General features: G+C 55.9%; 3 protein-coding genes across 15 annotated transcripts in view; 2 read left to right on the top strand and 1 right to left on the bottom strand.

The window, feature by feature from the left end:
• Window positions 1-3,729, top strand: part of KYAT1 (kynurenine aminotransferase 1) — a 36,926-nt gene extending 33,197 nt beyond the window's left edge. For 5 of the 12 annotated variants that reach the window (XM_013993919.2, XM_013993916.2, XM_013993917.2 and 2 more), the window contains 8 exons: window positions 368-488; window positions 832-908; window positions 1,044-1,133; window positions 1,219-1,405; window positions 1,485-1,564; window positions 2,511-2,594; window positions 3,034-3,120; window positions 3,217-3,729. In XM_013993919.2, the coding sequence (XP_013849373.1) occupies window positions 368-488; window positions 832-908; window positions 1,044-1,133; window positions 1,219-1,405; window positions 1,485-1,564; window positions 2,511-2,594; window positions 3,034-3,120; window positions 3,217-3,282 (792 nt within the window). In that variant the 3' untranslated portion in view covers window positions 3,283-3,729. Of the gene's footprint in view, window positions 1-367; window positions 489-831; window positions 909-1,043; window positions 1,134-1,218; window positions 1,406-1,484; window positions 1,631-2,510; window positions 2,595-3,033; window positions 3,121-3,216 lie in introns of all 12 variants that reach the window. The other 7 variants (XM_021069820.1, XM_003122209.6, XM_003480618.4 and 4 more) reach the window with 2 other exon arrangements.
• On the top strand, window positions 9,203-19,184 carry SPOUT1 (SPOUT domain containing methyltransferase 1). Of its 2 annotated transcripts, XM_003122207.4 has the most exons (12): window positions 9,203-9,322; window positions 9,937-9,982; window positions 10,213-10,341; window positions 12,857-13,016; window positions 13,238-13,327; window positions 13,440-13,489; window positions 13,700-13,830; window positions 16,237-16,309; window positions 16,412-16,510; window positions 16,966-17,068; window positions 17,234-17,381; window positions 18,409-19,184. In XM_003122207.4, exons 1-12 carry the CDS (start codon window positions 9,287-9,289, stop codon window positions 18,475-18,477), a joined length of 1,134 nt encoding a protein of 377 aa, XP_003122255.1. In that variant the 5' UTR covers window positions 9,203-9,286; the 3' UTR covers window positions 18,478-19,184. The 2 variants fall into 2 exon arrangements, with proteins under 2 accessions (XP_003122255.1, XP_005660554.1); XM_005660497.3 differs by lacking the exon at window positions 18,409-19,184 and having other exon boundaries at window positions 17,234-18,401.
• Window positions 18,568-22,402, bottom strand: ENDOG (endonuclease G). Its single transcript, XM_003122208.4, has 3 exons — window positions 21,707-22,402; window positions 20,422-20,531; window positions 18,568-18,915 (listed from the first exon to the last, which is right to left on the bottom strand). Exons 1-3 carry the CDS (start codon window positions 22,211-22,213, stop codon window positions 18,633-18,635), a joined length of 900 nt encoding a protein of 299 aa, XP_003122256.1. The 5' UTR covers window positions 22,214-22,402; the 3' UTR covers window positions 18,568-18,632.

The raw sequence follows: 22,754 nt of genomic DNA, 5'->3' as shown, positions 1-22,754 counted from the left end.
GGGTTAAGGAGCTGGTGTTGTCACTGCTGTGGCTCAGGTCACTGCCATGGTGCGGGTTTGATCCCAGCCTGGACACTTCTGCGTGCTGCAGGTGTGCAGCCAAAAAAAAATTGCAAAGACCAAATATTAGAGCAAGAGGTGCCTCTACGTGCTCTTATCACTAGGAATTTACAAGGGTTTTAGGAGCTCTGTGCCAGGAACCGGTCAGAGATCTATATGCATTGTTTGGCGTTATCTTGCAATTGACCTCCCAGGGCCAGTGTTGCAGGGATGGGGTGGGGCAACAGAGCCCTCAGTCCCGCCTGTGGCAGTGTCCTTTCATCCTCCGTTCTGAGCAGGCCTCTCTGTTTGGGGCGGGTCCCTGCAGGTGTTCTCCAAGCCAGAACTGGAGCTGGTGGCCAGCCTGTGCCAGCAGCATGACGTGGTGTGCATCGCCGACGAGGTCTACCAGTGGCTGGTCTACGACCAGTACCAGCACATCAGCATCGGTGAGCCAGGCCGGCCAGGGGGCCCCCACTCCCTGGACACTTGTAGCCTTGAGCCCCCACCTGGGGAGTCCGTGCAGGCCTGGTGATCAGGACCGAGGGGTCTGGACCCACACAGGTCCGTGACCTGGGGCAGTGACTTCACCTCTCTGAGGACAGGGGAACACAAGGGCACCTGCTTCCCAGGGTTCTCAGGAGGATAAGCTGAAATAAGTCCTGGAAATGGCTTAGGGCTAATGGGGTCCTAGGGGAGAGGTGAGAGCCTTAGTGCCGGCTGGGGCCCAGCTCCCACCCCTCGCCTGCCCCCGCCCCCATCTCAGCAGCCACTCTCTTTGGCCTTGGGCAGCCAGCCTCCCCGGCATGTGGGAACGCACCCTGACTGTTGGCAGCGCTGGCAAGACCTTTAGTGCCACGGGCTGGAAGGTGAGTCAACGCGGGGGGGCGGAGGGGGTGGCTCCTCCCTGTAAGCCCCTTGGTAGGAGAGGCTGGCCTGGGGATCCAGGAGGGGGTTGGCCAGGCCCCAAAGAGCCTCACCCCCTGCCTGTGCTCCTGGTCCAGGTGGGCTGGGTCCTGGGCCCGGACCGTCTCCTGAGGCACCTGCGCACCGTGCACCAGAACTCTGTCTTTCACTGTCCCACGCAGGCCCAGGTGAGGAGGGGCAGGGTGCAGCCCCGTGGGGGAGGGCCAAAGAGCCCAGGCTGGCCTGACCTACTTGTCCCTCCCCCCTCCCTAGGCCGCCGTCGCCCAGAGCTTTGAGCGGGAGCAGCTGCACTTTGGCCAGCCCAGCAGCTACTTTGTACAGCTCCCGCAGGCCGTGCAGCGCAGCCGTGACCACATGGTACAGAGCCTGCAGTCCGTGGGCCTGAGGCCCATCGTCCCCCAGGGCAGCTACTTCCTCATCATAGACGTCTCGGACTTCAGTGAGTGGGACCAGCCACGCTGGGCCAAGTGTGGGGGGCTGGAGGCTGCCCGTGGCTCAGCATGGCCTCTGTCCCCCAGAGAAGAAGATGCCCGACTTGCCAGGAGCTGCGGACGAGCCCTATGACAGACGCTTCGTCAAGTGGATGATCAAGAACAAGGTGGGCTTGGAGGTCCCGTCGTGGCGCAGTGGTTAACGAATCCGACTAGGAACCATGAGGTTGCAGGTTCGATCCCTGGCCTTGCTCAGTGGGTTAAGATCTGGCGTTGCCGTGAGCTGTGGTGTAGGTTGCAGACGTGGCTCGAATCCGGATCCTGCGTTGCTGTGGCTGTGACATAGGCTGGCAGCTTCAGCTCCGATTCGACCCCTAGCCTGGGAACCTCCATATGCCTCAGGGGCGGCCCTAAAAGAGGCAAAAAAAAAAAAGAACAAGGTGGGCTAGGAGGTCCCTGGTGGTGCAGAGGGTTAAGGATCTGGCCTTGTCATTGCTGTGGGTCATGTCGCTGCTGTAGCATGGGTTTGATGACTGGCCCCAGAACTTCTACGTGCTGTGGGCATGGCCAAATAAAAGAAAATAAAAATAAATCTAAAAAAATAAAATCTAAAAAAAAAAAAGAGGAGTCCCCACCGTGGCGCCATGGGATGGGTGGCGTCACCAGAGCACCAGGACGCAGTTCAAGTGCCAGTCTGGCACAGTGGATTGTGGATCTGGCGTTGCTGCTGTTGTGGCATAGGTTACAAATGCAGCTCCCACGGGATCCCTGGCTGGGGAACTCCTTATGCTGTGGGCGGCGCTAAAAAAGAAAGAAAGGAGGAGCTCCCGTCGTGGCGCAGCGAAAACAAATGCAACTAGGAACCATGAGGTTGTGGGTTCGATCCCTGGCCTTGCTCAGTGGGTTAAGGATCCAGCGTTGCCGTGAGCCAGATGCAGCTCAGATCTGGCGTTGCTGTGGCTCTGGTGTAGGCCGGCGGCAACAGCTCCAATTAGACCCCTAGCCTGGGAACCTCCATATGCCACGGGAGCGGCCCTAAAAAAGACAAAAGACAAAAAAAAAAAAAAAAAAAAAAGAAAGGAAAAAAGAACAAGGCGGCCTAGTCTCTGCCAGGGCCCCGTGTATGTTTTCCAGGCTCTGCACTTCCAAGGGTGCCCAACCAGCGGGCAGAGGAGCCAAAATCCAGCCCAGCCCCTGGTATGAGCCATGGTACAGGGTTGCATCCATTTCAAGGACTGGGGAGCCTGTTTATAATTTGCTCCAATATGCCCTGCGGGCTGGCAGGAATTCCTGCCCCCTGAGGCCCTCCGTCTTCCCATCTGGACAGGGAGGAGTTGACTCATTACTTCTGAGGCCCATCCAGCTCAGAGCTATGATTCTGAGGCTCCTTCTTCTCTGGCTCTGCCCTGACCGGCCATGTGAGCCTCCCCTCTCTCTGCCTCCTTCTCCCCTCTGTGCATAAGGAGGGACTTGGAATGAGGCTCTGGGGTGCTTTTCCTCTGACCTTGACGCCGCACTGGGAGGTGCTGCCTTGGCGCTAACTTCCCTTCCCCGACCCGGTCCCCCTGCAGCGCAGCCCCGCCAAGGCCTGCTGGGCTGTGGGGCCATGTTGAGACCTGAGCTTCCTCTTTCCCAGGGCTTGATGGCCATCCCGGTCTCCATCTTCTTTAGCCTGCCGCATCAGAAGCTCTTCGACCACTATATCCGCTTCTGTTTCATGAAGGTAAAAGTCCGGCCTGGGGGAGGGAAGACCTCCGCAAGCCTCCCAACTTCCCCAAGGGTGCAGGGAGAAGGGTAAGACCCATCTGTGTTGGTGCAGGATGAATCCACGCTCCAGGCCATGGACGAGAAGCTGCAGAAGTGGAAAGAGGGGCTCAGGCCCTGAGGTCGCCCCGTGGGCCCTGCCCTGCCTGGTCCTGAATGCACTGCAGAGCTCTGCCTCTCTCCGGGTTTCAGCCATTCGCAGGTTGGGGGTCGATGGTGCTGGAGGACCCCTGCTCTGTAACACAGAATGACCCCAGGAAGGAGCCCCCCTTCGGTCTTGGGGGAGTCAAGAGCACCTCCCCATGGGGCTCAGCTAGGGTCCTGGCCTGGGCCTGTCCGTGGCCATCCCTGGGCTGGGCTATAGGTCTTGGGTCTCCTCTGGCCTCCACAGACTCATCTGGGATTCAAAGGGCAGAATTCAAGAGGGTAGTGGCCTTGAGGCCCAGCCCCGGCCTCAGCCAGGACTCGGGCATCCCTCCCTAACCTTGATCTTGGGCAGTTGCCTTTAGACTTGACATCTCAAGCCAGTACTTTTTGCGCATAATAAAGTTTTAAGCTATGTAAACTCCTCTTGGCTGCTTCTCTCTGCTTCACATGCTGGTGCTGATTGCTGATGGGGCCTTAGTCCAAATGGAAGGCACCTCCCACCTCCCGGAACCTCAGCTCCCAGACCCTTTTTTTTCTTTTTAGGGCTACACCCTCGGTGTAGAAGTTCCCAGGCGAGGGGTCGAATTGGAGCTGGAGCTTCTGGCCTGCATCACAGCCACAGCAACACAGGATCCAAGCCATGTCTGTGACCTACACCACAGCTCATGACAACGGCAGATCCTTAACCCGCTGAGTGAGGCCAGGGATCGAACCTGCATTCTCATTGAGACAAGTCGGCTTCGTTATTACTGAGCCACAATGGGAACTCCTCCAGAGCCTTTTGATGCAGTAAGTTTTTTTGTTTTTTTTTTGTCTTTTTGTCTTTTTGTCATTTCTTGGGCCACTCCCACAGCATATGGAGGTTCCCAGGCTAGGGGTCAAATCGGAGCTGTAGCTGCTGGCCTACGCCAGAGCCACAGCAGCACAGGCTCCAAGCCGCATCTGCAGCCTACACCACAGCTCACGGAAATCGGGATCCATAACCCACTGAGCAAGGCTAGTGATCAAACCCTCAACCTCATGATTCCTAGTCGGATTGGTTAACCACTGAGCCGCAGCGGGAACTCCTAGGCAGATATTTTGAGACCCGGAGAAGGGACTTGGGACTTGTCTGAATCACCCAGTTAGTTAATGGGAAAACCAGGCTTAAGGGCTCAGGCGGTGGTATGTGTTACCGTTGGGGGGAGTGGGGGAGGTGTGTGTGAGAGAGAGAGCGAGAGCAAGAGGGAGATGCTGGCCTCAGCTGAGTATCTGACAGGGAAGACAGCCACATCCCACAGGCGACAGAGTCCGGGCCAAGAATGCCGGTGTCTACAAAGACAGAAGGGGAAGGAGCAGCCGGTACACGCTTGGGTGCCCGGCCTTGGGCGTCCATCGCCTCATTAAACAGCCCTATGAGACAGGAGTTACCACCTTCACTCTGCAAGTAAGGAAATCACTTTGGAGGTGAGGTGCCTTGCCTGAGGCTGTGCCGCTGGCCAAAGGGAGAAGTGGGATCTGATTCATTCGGGGAGTGCAACACCTGCCCAGAACACAGGGCAGATTGTGAATGCATTGGGAAGGTGGTGCTGGCGACTTGGCTTGAAGTGGCATTTGCATAGCAGGCTCATGGGTTTTACTCATATTATGTATGTAATTGAAGGAGCCAATGGGAACATATGATAAGATGAAATAGATTTCATTTTTGTCTTCGGTTCCTGGCCCAGAGCTCCTAAAGCCCTTGGAATTTCCTGAGTGAGGGTAGCATCTTTTGTTATTCAGAATAAACCCCTTGGACCACATGATTAGAGGGTCAGAACGTTTGGCCCCAACCCCTAGACCGACCTCAAGGAGGGGAAAGGGATTGAGATCAGTCACATGGCTAATGATTTCTTGGTTTTTTGTTTCTTGGTTTTTTTTTTTGCTTTGCTTTTTAGGGCCATATCTGTGGCATGATTTAATCAATCGTGCATATGTAATAAAAGCCCACCTAAAACTCCTGAATCAGGAGTTCCACTGTGGTGCAGCAGAAACAAATTCGACTTGAATCCAAGAGGATGCAGGTTCGATCCCCGCCCTCCTTCAGTGGGTCGGGGATCCAGCGTTGCTGAGGCTGTGGCTGTGGTGTAGGCCAGCAGCTGCAGCTCCATCTTGACTGCTAACCTGGGAACTTCCATATGCCGTGGGCTCGGCCCTAAAAAGCCAAAAGCAAAAAACAAAAAAAACAACCGTGAATCAGTGAGGCTCCAGGAGCTTCTGGGTTGGTGAGCACATGCGCGAGCTGCTAGGCAGGATGGCGCATCTGGAGAGGACATGGAAGCTGTGCTCCCCTCCCCTAAGCCCTCACTCTCTGTACCTCTTCCATGTGGCTGTACTTGAGTTGAATCTTCTGTAATAAAACTGTAACTGGGGGAGTTCCCGTCACGGCTCACCAGAAGTGAATCCGACTAGCATCCATGAGGATGCAGGTTCAATCCCTGGCCTCGCTTGGTGGGTTAAGGATCCGGCATTACCATAAGCTGTGGCATAGGTCGCAGACGTGGCTCAGATCCTGAGTTGCTGTGGCTCTGGCGTAGGCTGGCAGCTATAGCTCTTATTGGACCCCTGGCCTGGGGACCTCCAGGTGCTGTGGGTGCAACCCTAAAAAAAGACCAAAAAAAAAAACCAAACAAAAAAAAAAAACCCTGTAATTGTAAGTGCAGCACTTTCCTGAGTGCTACAAACTGTCTCAGTAAATTATTGACCCTCAGGGGGCGGTCATGGACATGCTGGGATTTGTAGGCAGCCAGGCAGAGGAGTGGGTGGCCTGCGGATCCCACTTGCTGCGTCTGTAGTGAGAGACAGTCTTGTGTGACTGAGCCCTTAACACAGGAAGGCTGTGGCAACTTGTCAGAACTGAATGGAAGTGCAGGTCACCCACTTGGTGTCAGAGAATTGCTGTTGGAACGTATTCGGTCTTAGGACAAAGGACACTTGACTTTCTCCCTTTTTAAATCATGACTTTGTACTCCTACCACTGCTCCGAAGTCAAGATTGCGCAGCAGAATAATCCCGCAGAGGCTCAGGCTTGGAGCCCTTTGCCATACTGCCAGTAACCTGATGATAAGAAAGTCCTCCATGGCGTAAACCCATAGTGTGTGTGTGCTTGTTTGTTTTTAAAGCTGCTCCCGTGGCATATGGAGGTTCCCAGGCTAGGAGTCAAATCAGAGCTGTAGCTGCCTGTGTACACCACAGCCACAGCAACGCAGGATCTGAGCTGCGTCTGCCACCGACACCACAGCGCTCGGTAAATGCTGGATCCTGAGCCCACATCCTCGTGGATACTGGTAGAGTTTATGACCCACTGAGCCACAAGAGGAACTCCAAAACCCATAGATTTCTTGAGTAGAACCGCGCTGACCAAAGAAAGGTTTGACTGTCTTATGAACCGATCCAGTATTTGCCCATAACTCAAACTTGGGACCCTACAGAGTTTCCAGATCTTAGACTGAGTAAACTCAGGCAAACTTAGATGCATAAATAACTTCGCCTTTCATTCAGATACGGCAGGGGTGATGGTGAAATAGATACAAGCTCAGTAATGCTAACACATATGTTATATTAGAAATTAGTCTTTACTAGGTTGTAACCTTGATATCTGTATGTGCTTTTCCTTATCCTTGTGGCAGTTAGCACCGAGAGCTCCTGCTTCAAAATGAGTTCTGCTTGATAAATATTTGTTGGTTGAATGAATATTGACTCAAGTAATTATTTAAAAAGCTGGAGTTCCAGAGTTCCCATCATGGCTCAGCGGTAACAAACCTGACTAGTATCCATGAGGACGTGGGCTCGATCCCTGATCTTGCTCAGTGGGTTAAGGAACCAGCATTGCCATGAGCTGTGGTGTAGGTCACAGACTCAGCTGGGAGGCATCCTTGCTGTGGCTGTGGTGTAGGCCGGCAGCTGTCGCTCTGATTGGACTCCTAGCCTGGGAACTTCCATATGCCTCAGGTGCAGCCCTAAATAAATAAATAAATAAAAATAGCAAAAAGGTGGAGTTCCCTGGTGGCTCAGCAGATTAAGTATCCAGCATTGTCACTGCTGTGGCTCTGGTTACTCTTGTGCTGTGGGTTTAATCTCAGGCTCAGGAACTTTGTGGCCAATAAATAAATAAATAAATGTATTCCATTCATTGCTGGTAGGAATGCAAGATGGCATAATCACTTTGGAAAACAGTTTGGCAATTTCTTATAAAGCTAAACATAGTTTTAATGTTGGATCCAGCAACCCAGCTCCCAGCTCTTTCCCTAAATAGTTGACTTTTTTTCTTTCTTTTTTTAGGGCCGTACCCAAGGCATATGGAAGTTCCCAGGCTAGGGGTCTAATCGGAGCAACAGCTGCCAGCCTATGCCAGAGCCACAGCAACGCCAGATCCCAGCTTCATCTGTGACCTATACCACAGCTCACGGCAATGCCAGATCCTTAACCCACTGAGCAAGGCCAGGGATCGAACCTGAAACCTCACGGTTCCTAGTCAGATTTTTTTCCGCTGTGCTTCGACAGGAACTCCTTCCCCAAGTAGTTGAAAATTCATGTCCACACAGAAACATGCACATGAATGTTTAAAGCGGCTTTATTCATAATTGCCAAATACTGGAAGCAACCAAATGTCCTTCAAAAGCTGAACAGATAGACACACTGGCATATCCATATAATTAATAATGTCCAGCAATAAGAAGAAATGAGCGGTTGGAGTTCCCGGGGTGGCACAGCAGAAATGATTCCTGCTAGGATCCATGAGGATGAGGGTTTGATCCCTGGCCTCGTGGGTTAGGGATCCAGCGTTGCTGTGAGCTGTGGTGTATGTCCCAGACATGACTCAGATCCTGTGTCGCTGAGGCTGTGGTGTAGGCTGGCAGCTATAGCTCCAATTCAACCCCTTTCCTGGGAAGTTCCATCTTGCATATGCCGAATCTCTGGCCCTAAAAAAATAAAAAAAGAGAGAGAGGAGTTCCCGTCGTGGTGCAGTGGTTAACGAATCCGACTAGGAACCATGAGGTTGCGGGTTCGGTCCCTGCCCTTGCTCAGTGGGTTAACGATCCGGCGTTGCCGTGAGCTGTGGTGTAGGTCGCAGACGCGGCTCGGATCCCGCGTTGCTGTGGCTCTGGCGTAGGCCGGTGGCTACAGCTCCGATTCAACCCCTAGCCTGGGAACCTCCATATGCCGCGGGAGCGGCCCAAGAAATAGCAACAACAGCAACAACAACAACAACAGACAAAAAGACAAAAAAAAAAAAAAAAAAAAAAAAAAAAAGAGAGAGAGAGAGAGAGAGAGTTCCTGGTGTGGCTCAGTGGTAACAAACCTGACTAGTATCTGTGAGGATCGGATTCCTGGCCCTGCTCAGTGGGTTAAGGATCCAGCGTTGACGTGAGCTGCAGTGACCTGGCTGCGATCCGGGTGTGGCTGTGGTGTAGGCTGGCAGCTGCAGCTTTGATTGGATCCCTAGCCTGGAACGTCCATATGCTGCAGATGTGGCCCTTAAAAATATACAGTCTGTTAATTAAAAGAAAGAGAGAGAGATTAAATGAACAAATCTGTAAAATAAGTGGATTAAATTATTTCCAGCTTTGAATCTCAGAATTATTTCCAGCTCTGAATCAGCTCTGGGTGTTAAGGTCCCCAATGCATTAAACCAAGCTGAGGTTTGAATTTCGCGCTTGTCCTGGCCGGGGACAACTCTCATCCACAATCGTCCAACGATTCTGGAGCGCGTCGGATACTGCCCTCCTTTGGACACCTTGTCGGGCAATGAGCCCGGGCCATTCCCGGGGCCCATTCCAGGAGCCCACCCTATCCGGGGAGCCCACGCCCACCCCCACCCCGGCCCGGGCGTTCTTAAGGACCTGCGCCTGGGCCACGCCCCGTCGCGCCATTGGCTCTCCGATTGGACGGTTTGGAGGAGGCGTTGCCGGAAGGGGTGAGTCTGATTGGCGAGGCGTGGCCGATGGTGTGCGCCGAACATGGCGGAGCGCGCTAGAAAACGGCCGTGCGGCCCGGTAGGTGGAGGGATGTGGGACCCCGGGGCAGGGTGGGCGCAAGAGAAAATGCCGCGTGGGGGCCGGTGGCGGGGCCGGGCCGTGCTTCTAGCTCCCTGCTTCTCGCTAATCCGGGACGGGAATCCCCGATGTGCCGCATGCTCGTGGCCTGCGCCCTGTCCGGGTGAGAACCAGAGGCGCGAGCGGGGTTTGAGTCAGACCCGGGACAATGTCGGTAACCCACTGCCGGAGCTCCTACTCAGGCCGGGGTACAGATTCAGGTGACGGGACCCTGCGGCAATCCGGAGCCCTTTCGTGGCGTATCTTTTCAGACTCCCGGGGTGACAGTGGGCAGGTCCTGTCTTCCAGAGCCTGTTTCTTGTTCTCTCCAATGGGATCTCATTCAACTTCTTGCATGCTTAGTATGTGTGGGTCTAGTCTCAGATTCTAGGGGTACAGCAGGCCCCCAGCCCTCCTGACCCCGGGAACAGTGTGTGTGTGTGTGTTGGAGAGCTCTTTGTTTCCTTACCATCCCCACTTAGAAAAAAGGGACAGGTGTGGAGCAGCAAATGGGACCCCCCCCCAGGTGTGAGCATTCAGCCTCACACCCAAAACTCCTCCTGCTTCTTCTCCAGGGTGAACATGGCCAAAGGGTCGAGTGGCGAAAATGGAAGCAACAGAGTAAGTAAGGGACTGGCGGGTGGGCTCAATGGATAGCTGAGTGTCTGTGCTCACCTCTAGGTCCCACAGTACCCCAAAGGGGAGGAAAGGGCCAGAAGCCCTGGGAGGCTCTTCTGGCTGCTCTCTCAGCAGCAGGAGAGCACCCAGGCCAACCCTAGTGCGTGAGCACCATCTCCTGGACTAGTCCAAGTCCCTCTCACTTCTACCATTCGGGGTGTTCTCTCATCCAGAAAAAGAGGAGAAAAAGAAGTGGAAGGATCTCAAGATGATGAAAAAACTGGAGCGGCAGAGAGCCCAGGAGGAACAGGCAAAGCGCCAGCAGGAGGAGGAGGAGGCAGCTGCCCAGAGGGAGGATCGGGGTGAGCAGGCTGGGTCCTGGGCAGGGCAGAGAATGTCCTAGCTGCAAGGGTCCTGAAAGGCCAATGGGTCCAGACATCTGTCCTGATGGAGACAGGCTCAGAGAATGGGAGAGACCTGGAAAACTGAGTCCTAACTTCCTACTTAGAGAGATTTCAATCCTTTGGAGGGTAAGCATAGATATCATAACTTTATGTCTCCAGCACCTCATCATTGTAGTAATAGTTATTTTTTACTTTTTTTTTTTTTGTCTTTTTAGGGCCACACCCATGGCATATGGAGCTTCCTAGGCTAGGGGTCTAATCTGAGCTGTAGCTGCCGGCCTACACCACAGCCACAGCAATGCCAGATCCGAGCCGCGTCTGTGACCTATGCTACAGCTCGTGGCAAGGCCAGATCCTTAACCCACTGACTGAGGCCAGGGATCAAACCCACAACCTCATGGTTCCTAGTCAGATTTGTTCCAGCACCACGATGGGAACTCCCTTTTTTTTTTTTAATGGCCGCACGTGTGGCATATGGAAGTCCCTGGACAAGGTATTGAATCCAAGCCACAGCTGCAACCTATGCCACAGGTGTGGCAGTACCAGATGCTTTAACCCACTGTGTCAGCCAGGGATCGAACCTGGGCCTCCACAGTGACCTGAGATGCTGCAGTCGGATTCTTAACCCACTGTGCCACAGTGGGAACTCCCTCTTTTTTACTTTTTTATTGAACGCTTTCTTTGTGCTTTAGTTTCATTTTTCATGTTATTATTGCAACTTCATAATAAGAATGCATCCCTTCTTTCTCATTAAATAATACATGCTTGGAGTTCCCATCGTGACTCGGTGGTTAACGAATCCGACTAGGAACCATGAAGTTTCAGGTTTGATCCCTGGCCTTGCTCAGTGGGTTAAGGATCCAGCCTTGCCGTGAGGTCACAGTAGGTTGCAGACATGGCTTGGGTCTGGCATTGCTGTGACTATGGTATAGGCCAGCAGCTACAGCTCTGATTAGACCCCTGGGAACTTCCGTATCCCGTGGGTGTGGCCCTAGAAAAGACAAAAAAAAAAAAAAGTTCAAAACAAAACTCTCCAAATAATACAGAAAACTATAAAAAAAGGAAAAATCCTAGTAAACATTGGAGTAAAAATTTCTCCAGTTGTTATGTTATCACCCACTTACACACATGGAGAGAGGGAGAGACAGTTTTTTAAGAATGCGACTGCTTTATCCATGCACTTGTGGACCTGGTTTTTCTTTTTCTTTTTGTTTTTCTTTTTTTTTTTTGGTCTTTTTGGGGCTGCACCCGTGGCATATGGAGGTTCCCAGGCTAGGGGTCGAATCGGAGTTGTAGCTGCCGGCCTACACCACAGCCACAGCCATGCCAGAGCCGAGGTGTGTCTGCAACCTACAGCACAGCTCACAGCAATGCCAGATCCTTAGCCCGCTGAGCGAGGCCAGAGATCAAACCTGCGTCCTCGTGGATGCTCATCAGATTTGTTTCCACGACAGCACACTTGGACCTGGTCTTCCTCATCCCACTTCACTCTGTGCTGGCGGTCCTTCCGTGTCTGTGCGTCTGGATCTACCTTAACAAGTCGTATCTTTTTTTCCTTCACCAGACCCAAGGGTCTAGTGGGTCATGTGGTTACCAGTGATGATGGTGACCGTGGGGACAGAGACGGAGCTTGTCAGCTGTCTCAGACACTGGGAAGCCCTTTATGGGTGTTATCACATGCAGGCTCCCTTTGGACCCTTCTGGGAGGAAAAGCGTGGTGGTTGCTCTGAAGCCAGTCCTGCCTTTTGCGGGCAGGTATTTGACCTCTCTGGGCTGCAGATTCCCCACCTCTCAGTGGGGATCAAGGTACCACCTACTTCCTAGGGCTACTGGTTAAATGTGCATACATAAAAGGCACTCTCGGAGTTCCCGTTGTGGCTCAGTGGTTAACGAATCTGACTAGGAACCATGAGGTTGCAGGTTCGATCCCTGGCCTCGCTCAGTGGGTTAAGGATCTGGCGTTGCCGTGAGCTGTGGTGTAGGTCGCGGACATGGCTCAGATCTGGCATTGCTGTGCCCCTGGTGTAGGCTGGCGGCTGCAGCTCCGATTCAACCCCTAGCCTGGGAACCTCCATATGCCACGGGAGCGGCCCTAGAAAAGGCAAAAAGACCAAAAAAATAAAATAAATAAAATAAAAGGCACTCTCATCATTAGCCCTTTTTAATGCCTGGAGAACTGAAGCACTCAGGGGCCGCGGCTGTGACTAGGTCAGTACCTCTGAGCCTCACCCCCACCCCCACCCGCCCCGTGGGATGCCCTGCTCATGGGAGCCCTGGAGATCACCGCGTCCAGTTTCTTCCTGGGGAGACTGAGGACCGGAGAAGGAGTTGAATCTTTGTGCTCATCTCAGAATTCCTCCGGGTGGGAACATTCCTCTAACTCTGGGCCCTGGGATTAGAGGCTGGGATGGGAGAGAGGGGAGAGATGGTCCCGGCCCATCCGGCTGACCTTGACCGCCCCTCTCCTGCGCAGGGCGGCACTACACCCTGAGCGTGGCCTTGCCGGGCTCCATCCTGGACAACGCCCAGTCGCCCGAGCTTCGCACCTACCTGGCTGGCCAGATTGCCAGAGCCTGTGCCATCTTCTGTGTGGATGAGATCGTGGTGTTCGATGAAGAGGGCCAAGATGCCAAGTGAGGGGCCGTCCAGGAGGGCAGCAGGGCTCAGAGAAAAGGGATGGGCCGCCGGGTTGGCTGGGCTTCACCCTTCTCCCTGCCTACTTGCCCGGGCTGAGACTCCTGTCTGCGGTGGCCCCACCGTCCCCCCTGGCCATGGTCACTGCAGAGGTCAGGCGGGAGGGAGGAGACCTTGAAGGGAACCCCGGCTTGAGCCCTGTCTCATGCTCTCTCTCCAGGACTGTGGAGGGGGAGTTCAGGGGAGTTGGCAAGAAGGGGCAGGCATGCGTGCAGCTGGCCCGGATCCTGCAGTACCTGGAGTGTCCACAGTAAGAGGATGGAGCACAGACTTCCCAGAGCACGAGGGAGGGGCGGCCGAGGGGCAGGGCAGATGGGAGGTGGCCTCCCTGGGAACTTCCTGAGATCTGCGTCCTCTCCTAGGTACCTAAGAAAGGCATTCTTCCCCAAGCATCAGGATCTACAGTTTGCAGGTAAGTCTGGGGGTGGGGGGGTGACCCCCATTTCTCAGGGGTCATCCCCTAGACCCTGAGAAATCATGGGACAGCTGGGAAAGCAGGCCCAGGCAGGATGAGGCTGTGCCTGGTGCCAAGCAGGTCTGTGGGCAGAGCTGGAACTTGGACCAGGCCTTCCCATGTGCCTTTGCACCTCCCAGACGCCTCCCGGCTCCTCCTCAAACACAGGGCTCCTGAACCCCTTGGACAGCCCTCACCACATGCGTCAGGACGAGGACTCCGAGTTCCGAGAGGGTGTCGTGGTGGACCGGCCCACACGGCCGGGCCAGGGCTCCTTTGTCAACTGTGGCATGAAGAAGGTAGGAACCGGAGCATGGGTCGAGACCTACTTCCCAGACACGCCCTGGCTACAGTGGGTGGGGAGCCCTGGACTCAGGCGTCTCTGCCTGCCGGTCCCTCAGTGATGCAGATTTGGGCCAGAGAAGTGCCAAGATGGAGCTCAATGAATAGAGCCAGGAGTGAAATTTACTCTTTGGGTTTTTGTGTGTGTGCGTGTCTTTTTAGGGCCATACCCATAGCATACGGAAGTTCCCAGGCTAGGAGTCCAATCAGAGCTGAAGCCGCTGGTCTACATCATAGCCACAGCAACACGGGATCCGAGCCGCATCTGTGACCTACACCACAGCTCATGGCAACGCCGGATCCTTAACCCACTGAACATGGCCAGGGATTGAACCCATGTCCTCATGGATACTAGTCAGGTTCGTTAACCACTGAGCCACAACGGGAACTCCGAAATTGACTGCTTTTAAAAAGTGTTATCCCCCCTGGAGTTCCCGTTGTGGCTCAGTGGTTAACAAATCCAACAAGGAACCATGAAGTTGCGGGTTCGATCCCTGGTCTTGCTCAGTGGGTTAGGGATCCGGCATTGCCGTGAGCTGTGGTGTCGGTTGCAGATGTGGCTCAGATCCCCGTGTTGCTGTGGCTGTGGCATAGGCTGGCAGCTGCAGCTCTGATTCAATTCCTAGCCTGGGAACCTCCATATGCCGTGCAAGCGGCCCAAGAAATGGCAAAAAGACAAAAAAAAAAAAAAAAGTGTTATCCCCAGAAGATAGTCCTTATGCGAAAAACAAAACTCAAACAACTCCCTGCAAAATCAAGTTCAAAACCCCTCTGGTGGAGTTCCCGTCGTGGCTCAGTGGTTAACGAATCCAACAAGGAACCATGAGGTTGCGGGTTCGGTCCCTGCCCTTGCTCAGTGGGTTAATGATCCGGCGTTGCCGTGAGCTGTGGTGTAGGTCGCAGACGCGGCTCGGATCCCGTGTTGCTGTGGCTCTGGCGTAGGCCGGAGACTACAGCTCCGATTTGACCCCTAGCCTGGGAACCTCCATATGCTGCGGGAGCGGCCCAAGAAATAGCAAGAAGACCAAAAAAAAAAAAAAACCCTCTGGGGCTGCTTCATCATGATGCCGAGCTGGGAACTGGAGCATTCATTTGCCACCTATTTAATCTCAAGTCTCCTAGAGTCAGAGGCAGAAACATTTAAACGTGTGCTGGTCCCCCCGCCTCCTCCAAAAGAACAGACTTGATATAAACGCAGACCAGGATAATCTGGACCCAGATAAAAGGGGGAACGCATGAGTAACCCTCCAAAGGGAAAGAACGTGCCCCGTCCTGAATGCAAAATGGGGACAAAACGCAAACAGCAGTGGTCCATCACGGCCCCATGTATGCAGCATGTATTTCACGCCAGGTCCCGTGCACTGTAATGATAGCTATTGTTTATGGGAAGTCTTCTGTTTGACAGATTAGGAAACTAAGTCTCAGAGGGGTTCAGTGACGGCTCAGACTCCTAAAGCTAGTAAATGGCACAGCCACCAAAATGTAGGAAACTAGGATTTCATCCATGTATGAAATATCTCCTACTCTGTGCCAGGCCTGGACCAGTCATTTTTTTATTGTTAAATTATTACTATTATTTTGACCGAGCCTATAGCATGTGAAGTCCCCAGGCCAGGGATAGAACCCATGCCAGAGCAGCCACCTGAGCTACTGCAGTGACAACACCAGATCCTTAACCCACTATGCCACCAGGGAACTCCCTGGGCCGTTCATTTTGACTAATATCTTGGGGGTATTCCTTTTGCAAAAATGGTCTCTTGTGGATTCTGGCTGTGGCATAACAAGATCGGAGCACTAGCGCACAGGTTCGATCCCCAGCCCAGCACCGTGAGTTAAAGGATCAGGTGTTGCCACAGCTGCAGCATAGGTTGTAACTGCAGCTTGAATGATCTGACCATTGGCCCAGAAACTCCCCATGCCACAGAGCATCCAAAAAAAGAATAAGAATGGGAGTTCCCGTCATGGCACAGTGGAAACAAATCCAACTAGGAACCATGAGGTTGTGGGTTCGATCCCTGGCCTCGCACAGTGGGTTAAGGATCCGGCATTGCCGTGAGCTGTGGTGTAGGTTGCAGACGTGGCTTGGATCCCGCGTTGCTGTGGTTGTGGTGTAGGCCGGCAGCTGTAGCTCTGATTAGATGCCTGGGAACCTCCATGTGCTTCGAGTGGGGCCCTAAAGAGCAAAAAAAAAAAAAAAAAAAAAATAGAATAAGAATGGTCTCTTGTGAGCAAGTCTGGCCCAGGGGCCAGGGAGTAGGGCGTGAAGGTTGACCTGGACCCCCTTCAGTGCCCCCATATCTGGGGAGCAGCGACCACTGCTGTCCTGCAGGGAACAGCACCAATTTCTTCTGGCTTCTCCCCAGGAAGTGAAAATCGACAAGAACTTGGAGCCTGGACTTCGGGTGACAGTGTGGCTGAACCAGAAGCAGCTTCCAGGTATCTGAACGTGTCCCCGGGCCAGCCAGCCTGCAAACTGGGAGCCTCCTCCTTCCCTGTCTCCTTGTCCTGTCTTCAGAGCCTCTCTGCTTTCCCCCCCAGAGAGCAAGACCTACCGTGGAAAAGTTGTGTCGTCGCAGGACCCCCGCACCAAAGCTGGTCTCTACTGGGGCTACACCGTCCGCCTGGCCTCCTGCCTCAGTAAGGATTGAGCTTCCTCCTATGCATATACATCCTCTCTGGCTGTGAGGCCACAGACAGCCTTGCTTGCCCCAGAAGTCAGCCCAGAGTCCTAATCCTACTGTCGTGCTGTGTGTCCTTGGACAAGTGCCATTCCTTCTCTGGTCCCTGGTCTCCCTGAGTGCACTGCCTGGCATGCTTTGAGGGACGTCTGAGAAGCATCTTTAATAGTGTCTGCCATGGGGCTGGGAATGGGGACCAAAGGACCAGACAAGTTAAATGTCTACTGCTCTGTTGTCCCAGGCCAGCCCAGGCTTGGTCTCTGCCTGCTTAATCCCTGGCTTCCCAGGAGTGAAGGGTCTGGGCCTGGGTGTGGCTCGCTTATCTCCCCTCCCCTCGGCATCCCCCCCACCCCAGTACACACAGCCAAGCGGCTTGTGGGGAACGAGGCCCCCAGTGAGCTGGCCTCCCTGCAGGTGCTGTGTTTGCTGAGGCCCCCTTCCAGGACGGCTATGACCTGACCATTGGGACATCAGAGCGAGGCTCGGATGTGGCCTCCGCCCAGCTTCCCAACTTCAGGTGGGTCCAGCCAGGGGAAGAGGAATGGAGCAGGGGGACCAGACAGGTGGGGGCCAAGCCATACAGTCTGGGCCCCTGGTGCGTATGGGGGGCCTGAGCGCTCTGGGGGGCTGCATTCAGTGGGCCTTGGTGGGCGGTCACTGATCTGCCTCCTGTGGGTGCCAGGCACGCTCTCGTGGTGTTTGGGGGCCTCCAGGGGCTGGAAGCGGCAGTGGACGCTGACCCCAACCTGGAGGTGGCTGAACCCAGTGTCCTGTTCGACCTGTATGTCAACACCTGCCCCAGCCAGGGCAGCCGCACCATCCGCACAGAGGTGAGCCCTCCTGCCTCCCTGGCCTCCAGGCCCAGCCTGTTCAGCCACCAGCAAGGGGCCGGAGCCTCGGGTTCTGTCCATGGGGGGGTTGCACCACTCTCCTTGTCCCCACCCCACCCACGGCCGCCCTGAGCCAGCCTTCTTGGGAGTGGTCTCACCCACGGGGCCTCTCACCACAGCAGAACTGCAGCAGGGAGTTCCCTGGTGGCTTAGCGGGTTAAGAACTTGGTGTTGTCATTTTTGTGGCTCTGGTTGCTACTGTGGCATGGGTTCCATCCCTGGCTTGGGAACTTCTGCAAGCCATGGGTGCAGCCGGAAAAAAAAAAAAAAAACAAGTGAGCTAGGAGTCAAGAATCCTGGGCGCTGCTACCCATCCAGCTGCTCCCAGGCTGGCTGACCCCGGAGACCCCGCCCAGCCCCGCTCCAGGCTCGTTTCCTCGGCTGTCTCCTTAGTGTTCCACCTCCAGGGCAGCCCTCCTCACAGACCCTCACTGGCACCTCTGTCGCAATGGGGACAAGAGGGGACCAGCTCTGAGAGCCTTCAACCTGGGCCCCAACTTCTGAGGACAGCACAGAATGCTGTGCTTGTGGCACCTACTAGGGCAAGGTGCCCTGGCTTCCACTGGGCTCAAAGGTTGGAGACTCATCAGGGAGACAGCCTCCGTCTACTTGTCCCCAAGAGCCCTGCTGGGCCAGGTGCCCTGAGCTTGTCAGCCACAGCCCCCCAGCAGGAAGCCCTGCTCCCCCCCTTGACAGCTACACAGAGGGTCCTCCTGCCCGTTGCCTCCCCCGTCTCCAGACCCCAGGGGGGAAGGTATTGTGATGATCAGCCCCATTTTACAGATGAGGAGACTGAGGAGCAGAGAGGTGAGGCCCTTTCCTGGCAGGGCCTGCAGTGGCCAGCAACAGATCTGCCAGACAAAGCCAGGCCCCACTGAGGGCCCCACGCCCCAAGGGGCTGGGGCCTGGGAGCCGGGACACCCGGGAGCCTCCCAGGCGCCAGCCTGTTGCTGCACTTCTCTTCCAGGAAGCCATCCTCATCTCCCTGGCCGCCCTGCAGCCTGGCCTCACCCAGGCAGGTGCCCGGCCCAGCTGAAGGTTCTGTCGGGCCCAGGATGGCCAGGGAGCAGCAGTGGAGCCAGAGGGTCCCACAGGTCACCCGGAACAGACACAGCTAAGACTTGTCTCCAAAAATAAATACCTTTCATTCAACCTGGTCCCCAGGACCCCACAGTCTGGCTGGGGCGGCCCTTATTTGCTGCCGGCAGTGATGGCCTTAAGGCTGCTCGTCCGGGCCAGGATATTCGGCACAAAGAGCAGCCCCGAGGCCCGCTCGATGCTCTCGATGGGCACCAGGAAGCGCTCCAGCGGGATGGCCTCATCCACGGGCGCGTTGGGCATCACATAGGAGCGGAGTTCGATCTGCCCGCCTGCTGCCTCCAGGATCAGCACCTTGAAGAAGTGGGTGGGCACCGCCACGTGGTTCTTGCCAATGACCTGGTACTTCACATAGGACTTCCCGTCAGCCTCTGTCCTGTGGGCAGACCCAGACATACATGGCCTTTCAGCGCTCCCAGGGAGCTTGGTCTGACCAAGGGCCTCCACCTCCAGGAAGCCTTCCCTGACTGGACCTGCAGGACCGCCCCTACAGAGTGAGGCTTCTTGGCCCCGGGCTTGGCTCCCCCAGGAGGCTGGGTGCTTCCTGCTGGGTAGACGTGCTTCTTCTCCTGCTTCCCTCACACCCAGCACTGGGTCAGCCAGAGTGTGTGGTGACAATAAACACTGCAGAAAGAAACATCCACATTCATCCGTGTGGACACCTGATGATTGACCGTCTCTTCTGGTGGCGAGTGAGCGCCAAGGGAGCAGAGCTGTGACGGCTGAATCCCTGGCACCAGCAGAGGCCTGGGGCATGACAGGTGCCCGGAATGTGGGATGGGCAACTTCAGGCTGACCCTCCCCAGAGTCTGCTCCATGACCATGGACCAGGGGAGGCCCTGGCTCATTAAAGAGGATCTGTGCCCCAGCCACCGCCTCAGCAAGCCCACGGTGAGCCTTCCTGAGGTGGCATCCTCCCTCCCTTAAAGTGGGTGACACCCACTTTGTCCCTTAAACACCTGCTATGTAGGTAGCAGGCATTATCCCCATCTTACAGGAGAGAAGGTGGAGGTCACCTGTCCAGGGCACCCAGAGACCAGGTGGCAGGGCCCAGAGTCCATCCCAGGCACAGCCAGCTGCTTGGCCACAACCTCTCGCCTCACTGGTCCCAAGCCCTCAGCAGGCCAGAAAAGTCACCGAGCGAGCCCAGAGGAGCTTGGTCCCTTCTACCTGGGGGAGGCTGGGCTGTGGGGGGACAAGGGTTAGGGACATGGAGTTCAAAGCCGGGCTCCAGGGGAAGCGAGGGGCGGGGGGGGGGTTGCTCCAAGCAGAGGAGAGTGAAGGTGAGCGCCTCTCGCAAGGGTTTCAGTCTGGGCAGGACACAGTTGAGTGGATGGGACCACTGAAGACCCAGAAAGGAGCAGGGGCAGATTTGGGGCCTGGTGCCCAGGGGCAGAGGACACGGGGTCTAGGTGGGTAGGTGGGTTTGGCCTCCGACCTTGGAGTACAACTGGGAGGGCCTGAGGCAGGGAGGGGCAGACATGCTGAGAAGCCAAATGATTTCTTTAGGGCTGCACCTGCAGCCTATGGAGGTTCCCAGGCTAGGGGTCAACTTGTAGCTGTAGCTGCCGGCCTATGCCACAGCCACACCAGATCCTTAACCCACTGAGTGAGGCCAGGAATTGAACCCACATCTTCATGGATACTAGTCGGTTTGGAACCTGCTGAGTGACAATGGGAACTCCCAACACAGATCCTTTAACCCCCTGCACTGGGCTGGGGATTGAACCTGTGCCTCCACAGCAACCCAAGCCACTGCAGTCAGTCCTAACTCACTGTGCCACAGCGGGAACTCCACGAGACCTGGTGGTGTGGATAAAAAGCCTGGGGGCATCAGGAAGGGATGAGTGGGCAGTGCTGGTGTCCCCAGGTCTAACCTTACCTGGGCAGGAAGAGCGGCCCTGTGCAGACATAGACATTTTGATAGGTGCGGGTCAGGCTGCGGCTGTACTTTTCCAGGTTGTTCCAGGCATTCTGGTTGAGGTGTGGCACCTGGCAGGAGAGGTGGGCCTCAGTGAGACTGGCCGGGACACTTGCAAGGCTGTCAGAGGGCTGCTCCAGGCCCTGAGGGTGGGGCATTGGCACCAAGCCAGAAGATTCCAGGGTGGGGGGGGCAGGGGAGAGGTGAGGACAAGCAGAGGAAACAGATTCATGGATGGAAAGACACCTGGGCCACATGGTCATGAGGGTGGAGCCCAGGTAGAGCTCGAGGGGTTGCCAGCATAACCCCATCTAGAAGGGCCGAACAAGCATCCCAGGACTCACAAATGTCTCTTGGCTCCAAAGAGCCATATGAAGGAAAGGGGCAGATCTTCCAGAAATAGGCCGGCCCCGCCCCCAGGGCCTCATGGGAAGACCAGCTCTCTGGGCACCTCTCCTTGCCTTTTCCCTCAACTGATCCACAGGCAGAGCCCAGCCGGGAAGGTCATGAGTCTGCTCCAGAACCTGAACCCTCTGGTCCTCAGACAGTGTCTAATCAAACCGGGAGGGCACAGTGCTCCTGAGAGGTCACAAGTCAGGTCAGAGGCTACAGCTGACCCTACAGCTTCATCAGAGCCTGACATCCGTCCTCACATGCGTGTCAGGCCAGGATGGGAACACGGCTAGAGGTGGGCAGCTAGTCCAGGGTGCACAGTGACTGTTACGAACACCCAGTGCCTGCAGGGATCTTTGCTGTCACTCCTGGAAGGAAGGCAGATAGGACAATGGATGAAAGCTCAGGTTCCTCTAGACAGACTGCCTGGGTCTCCTCCCTCATGTGACACTGGGCCGGTCACTCGGTGTCTGAGACTCGCTTTCCTCATGATAGCTGGTACTGACCGCTTGCCATGGGCCAGGAAGCGTGCTCAGTACTTTTCTGTACCTGAATGGTGTTTTCAGTTCCTCAGCGCTACTGCAAGGGGTAGGTGAGTAACCGTTTTATCCCCATTTTACAGACAAGGAAACTGAAGATCTGGGAGGCCCCCGGGGGTTAAGATCAGAGTGCAGAGTGGATGCTCAGCGCCCCATCCCTCGGTCCCTCCCGCCTGCGGCGCGGTGTGACTCGCCAGGCGCCTGACCTAGGCGCACCCTCGGCAGCTTTCCCGCTTTGCAGAGAGCCTGAGGCTCGAAGGCGCGCAGTGGGTGGCCTCGCCTTCCGCCGCAGGGGCGAGGGGCCCAGGCGCTACCTGGGGCGCGACGTTGCTTAGGTAGAAGGTGTCGTCCATGGCCCTCTGGCTCCAGCGGTGGTTGGCGGCGGCGGCGAGGTGGCCGCGGTCGAAGCCGCTGCCGCGGTAGTCGGCGTTGGTGGCGCGGTGGTACGCATGCACTGAGTCGTCCTCATGGAAGTCACAAGAGCGGCGGTCGCCGTCGCCTCGGAGCCGCTCGGGCCGCAGCTGCTCGACCACCCACACGGCGCCGCGGGTGCGCGGGTCGTAACACAGCACATAAGACTCGCGGCTCTTCAGCTGCGCTACCCCAGGCAGCCCGTACTTGGCGAGCTCGCCGGGCCCGCCGCCCGCCGGGGCCCCGGGCACGGCGGGAAGCCCGGCCGCCGCCGCCACGGGCAGCACGGGGAGCCGGCTTAGCAAACCGGGCGCCTCCCGTGCGTCCCACCGCTGCCGCCGCCAGCCCTCGGCGGCTGCACCCAGCCCGGCGCCCAGCGCTAGGGTTAAACCCGCCCGCAGTAACTTCATGGCCGTGGATTCTGGCCTGAGCTGTGGAGGGCACTCGGCCCGCAGCTCCGAAAGAACGCCGCGACCTCCGGCGTCAGACCCGCGAGTTCTTAAAGGAGCCGCGCAGGCCTTCGGGGCCCACCGCGGGGACTGCGCCGGGTGGAGGCACTGGACGGCGGAACGTAGGCCCCGCCCACTCAAAGCCCGCCCCAAAGTGCAAAGGACTCCAACAGTGGGGGTCTGGAGCGGCCCTACGGGACCTCCCCGTGCCTTTTGCCCTTTTAAGAGGGAGCCCTGAGAGGGCGTGGCATCGCCGCTTCGACTCGTGACTGGCCGCTCCAGGGCTGGCTCCGCCCCGCCCCACCTCTTCTGCGTCAGTGCCGAGGTCCTACTTCAAGAGCTCCAGAGACCTGTCAAGCACTAGTCTACACTGCCTGTATTATGACTCGATTTAATCAAGAGCGCCGAGGGAGAACAAGGACAAGACTCCAGGTCTGAACGACACTGGAGTCTATGCTCCTAACCATTACATCGTAAGATAAGGCAAAAAATTTCTAGGAGA

This window comes from Sus scrofa, chromosome 1, assembly GCF_000003025.6.
Source record: "Sus scrofa isolate TJ Tabasco breed Duroc chromosome 1, Sscrofa11.1, whole genome shotgun sequence".
NCBI classification, from domain to species: domain Eukaryota; kingdom Metazoa; phylum Chordata; class Mammalia; order Artiodactyla; family Suidae; genus Sus; species Sus scrofa.
Note: the sequence above shows the minus strand (reverse complement) of the source record. Positions and strands in the feature narration are given on the sequence as shown.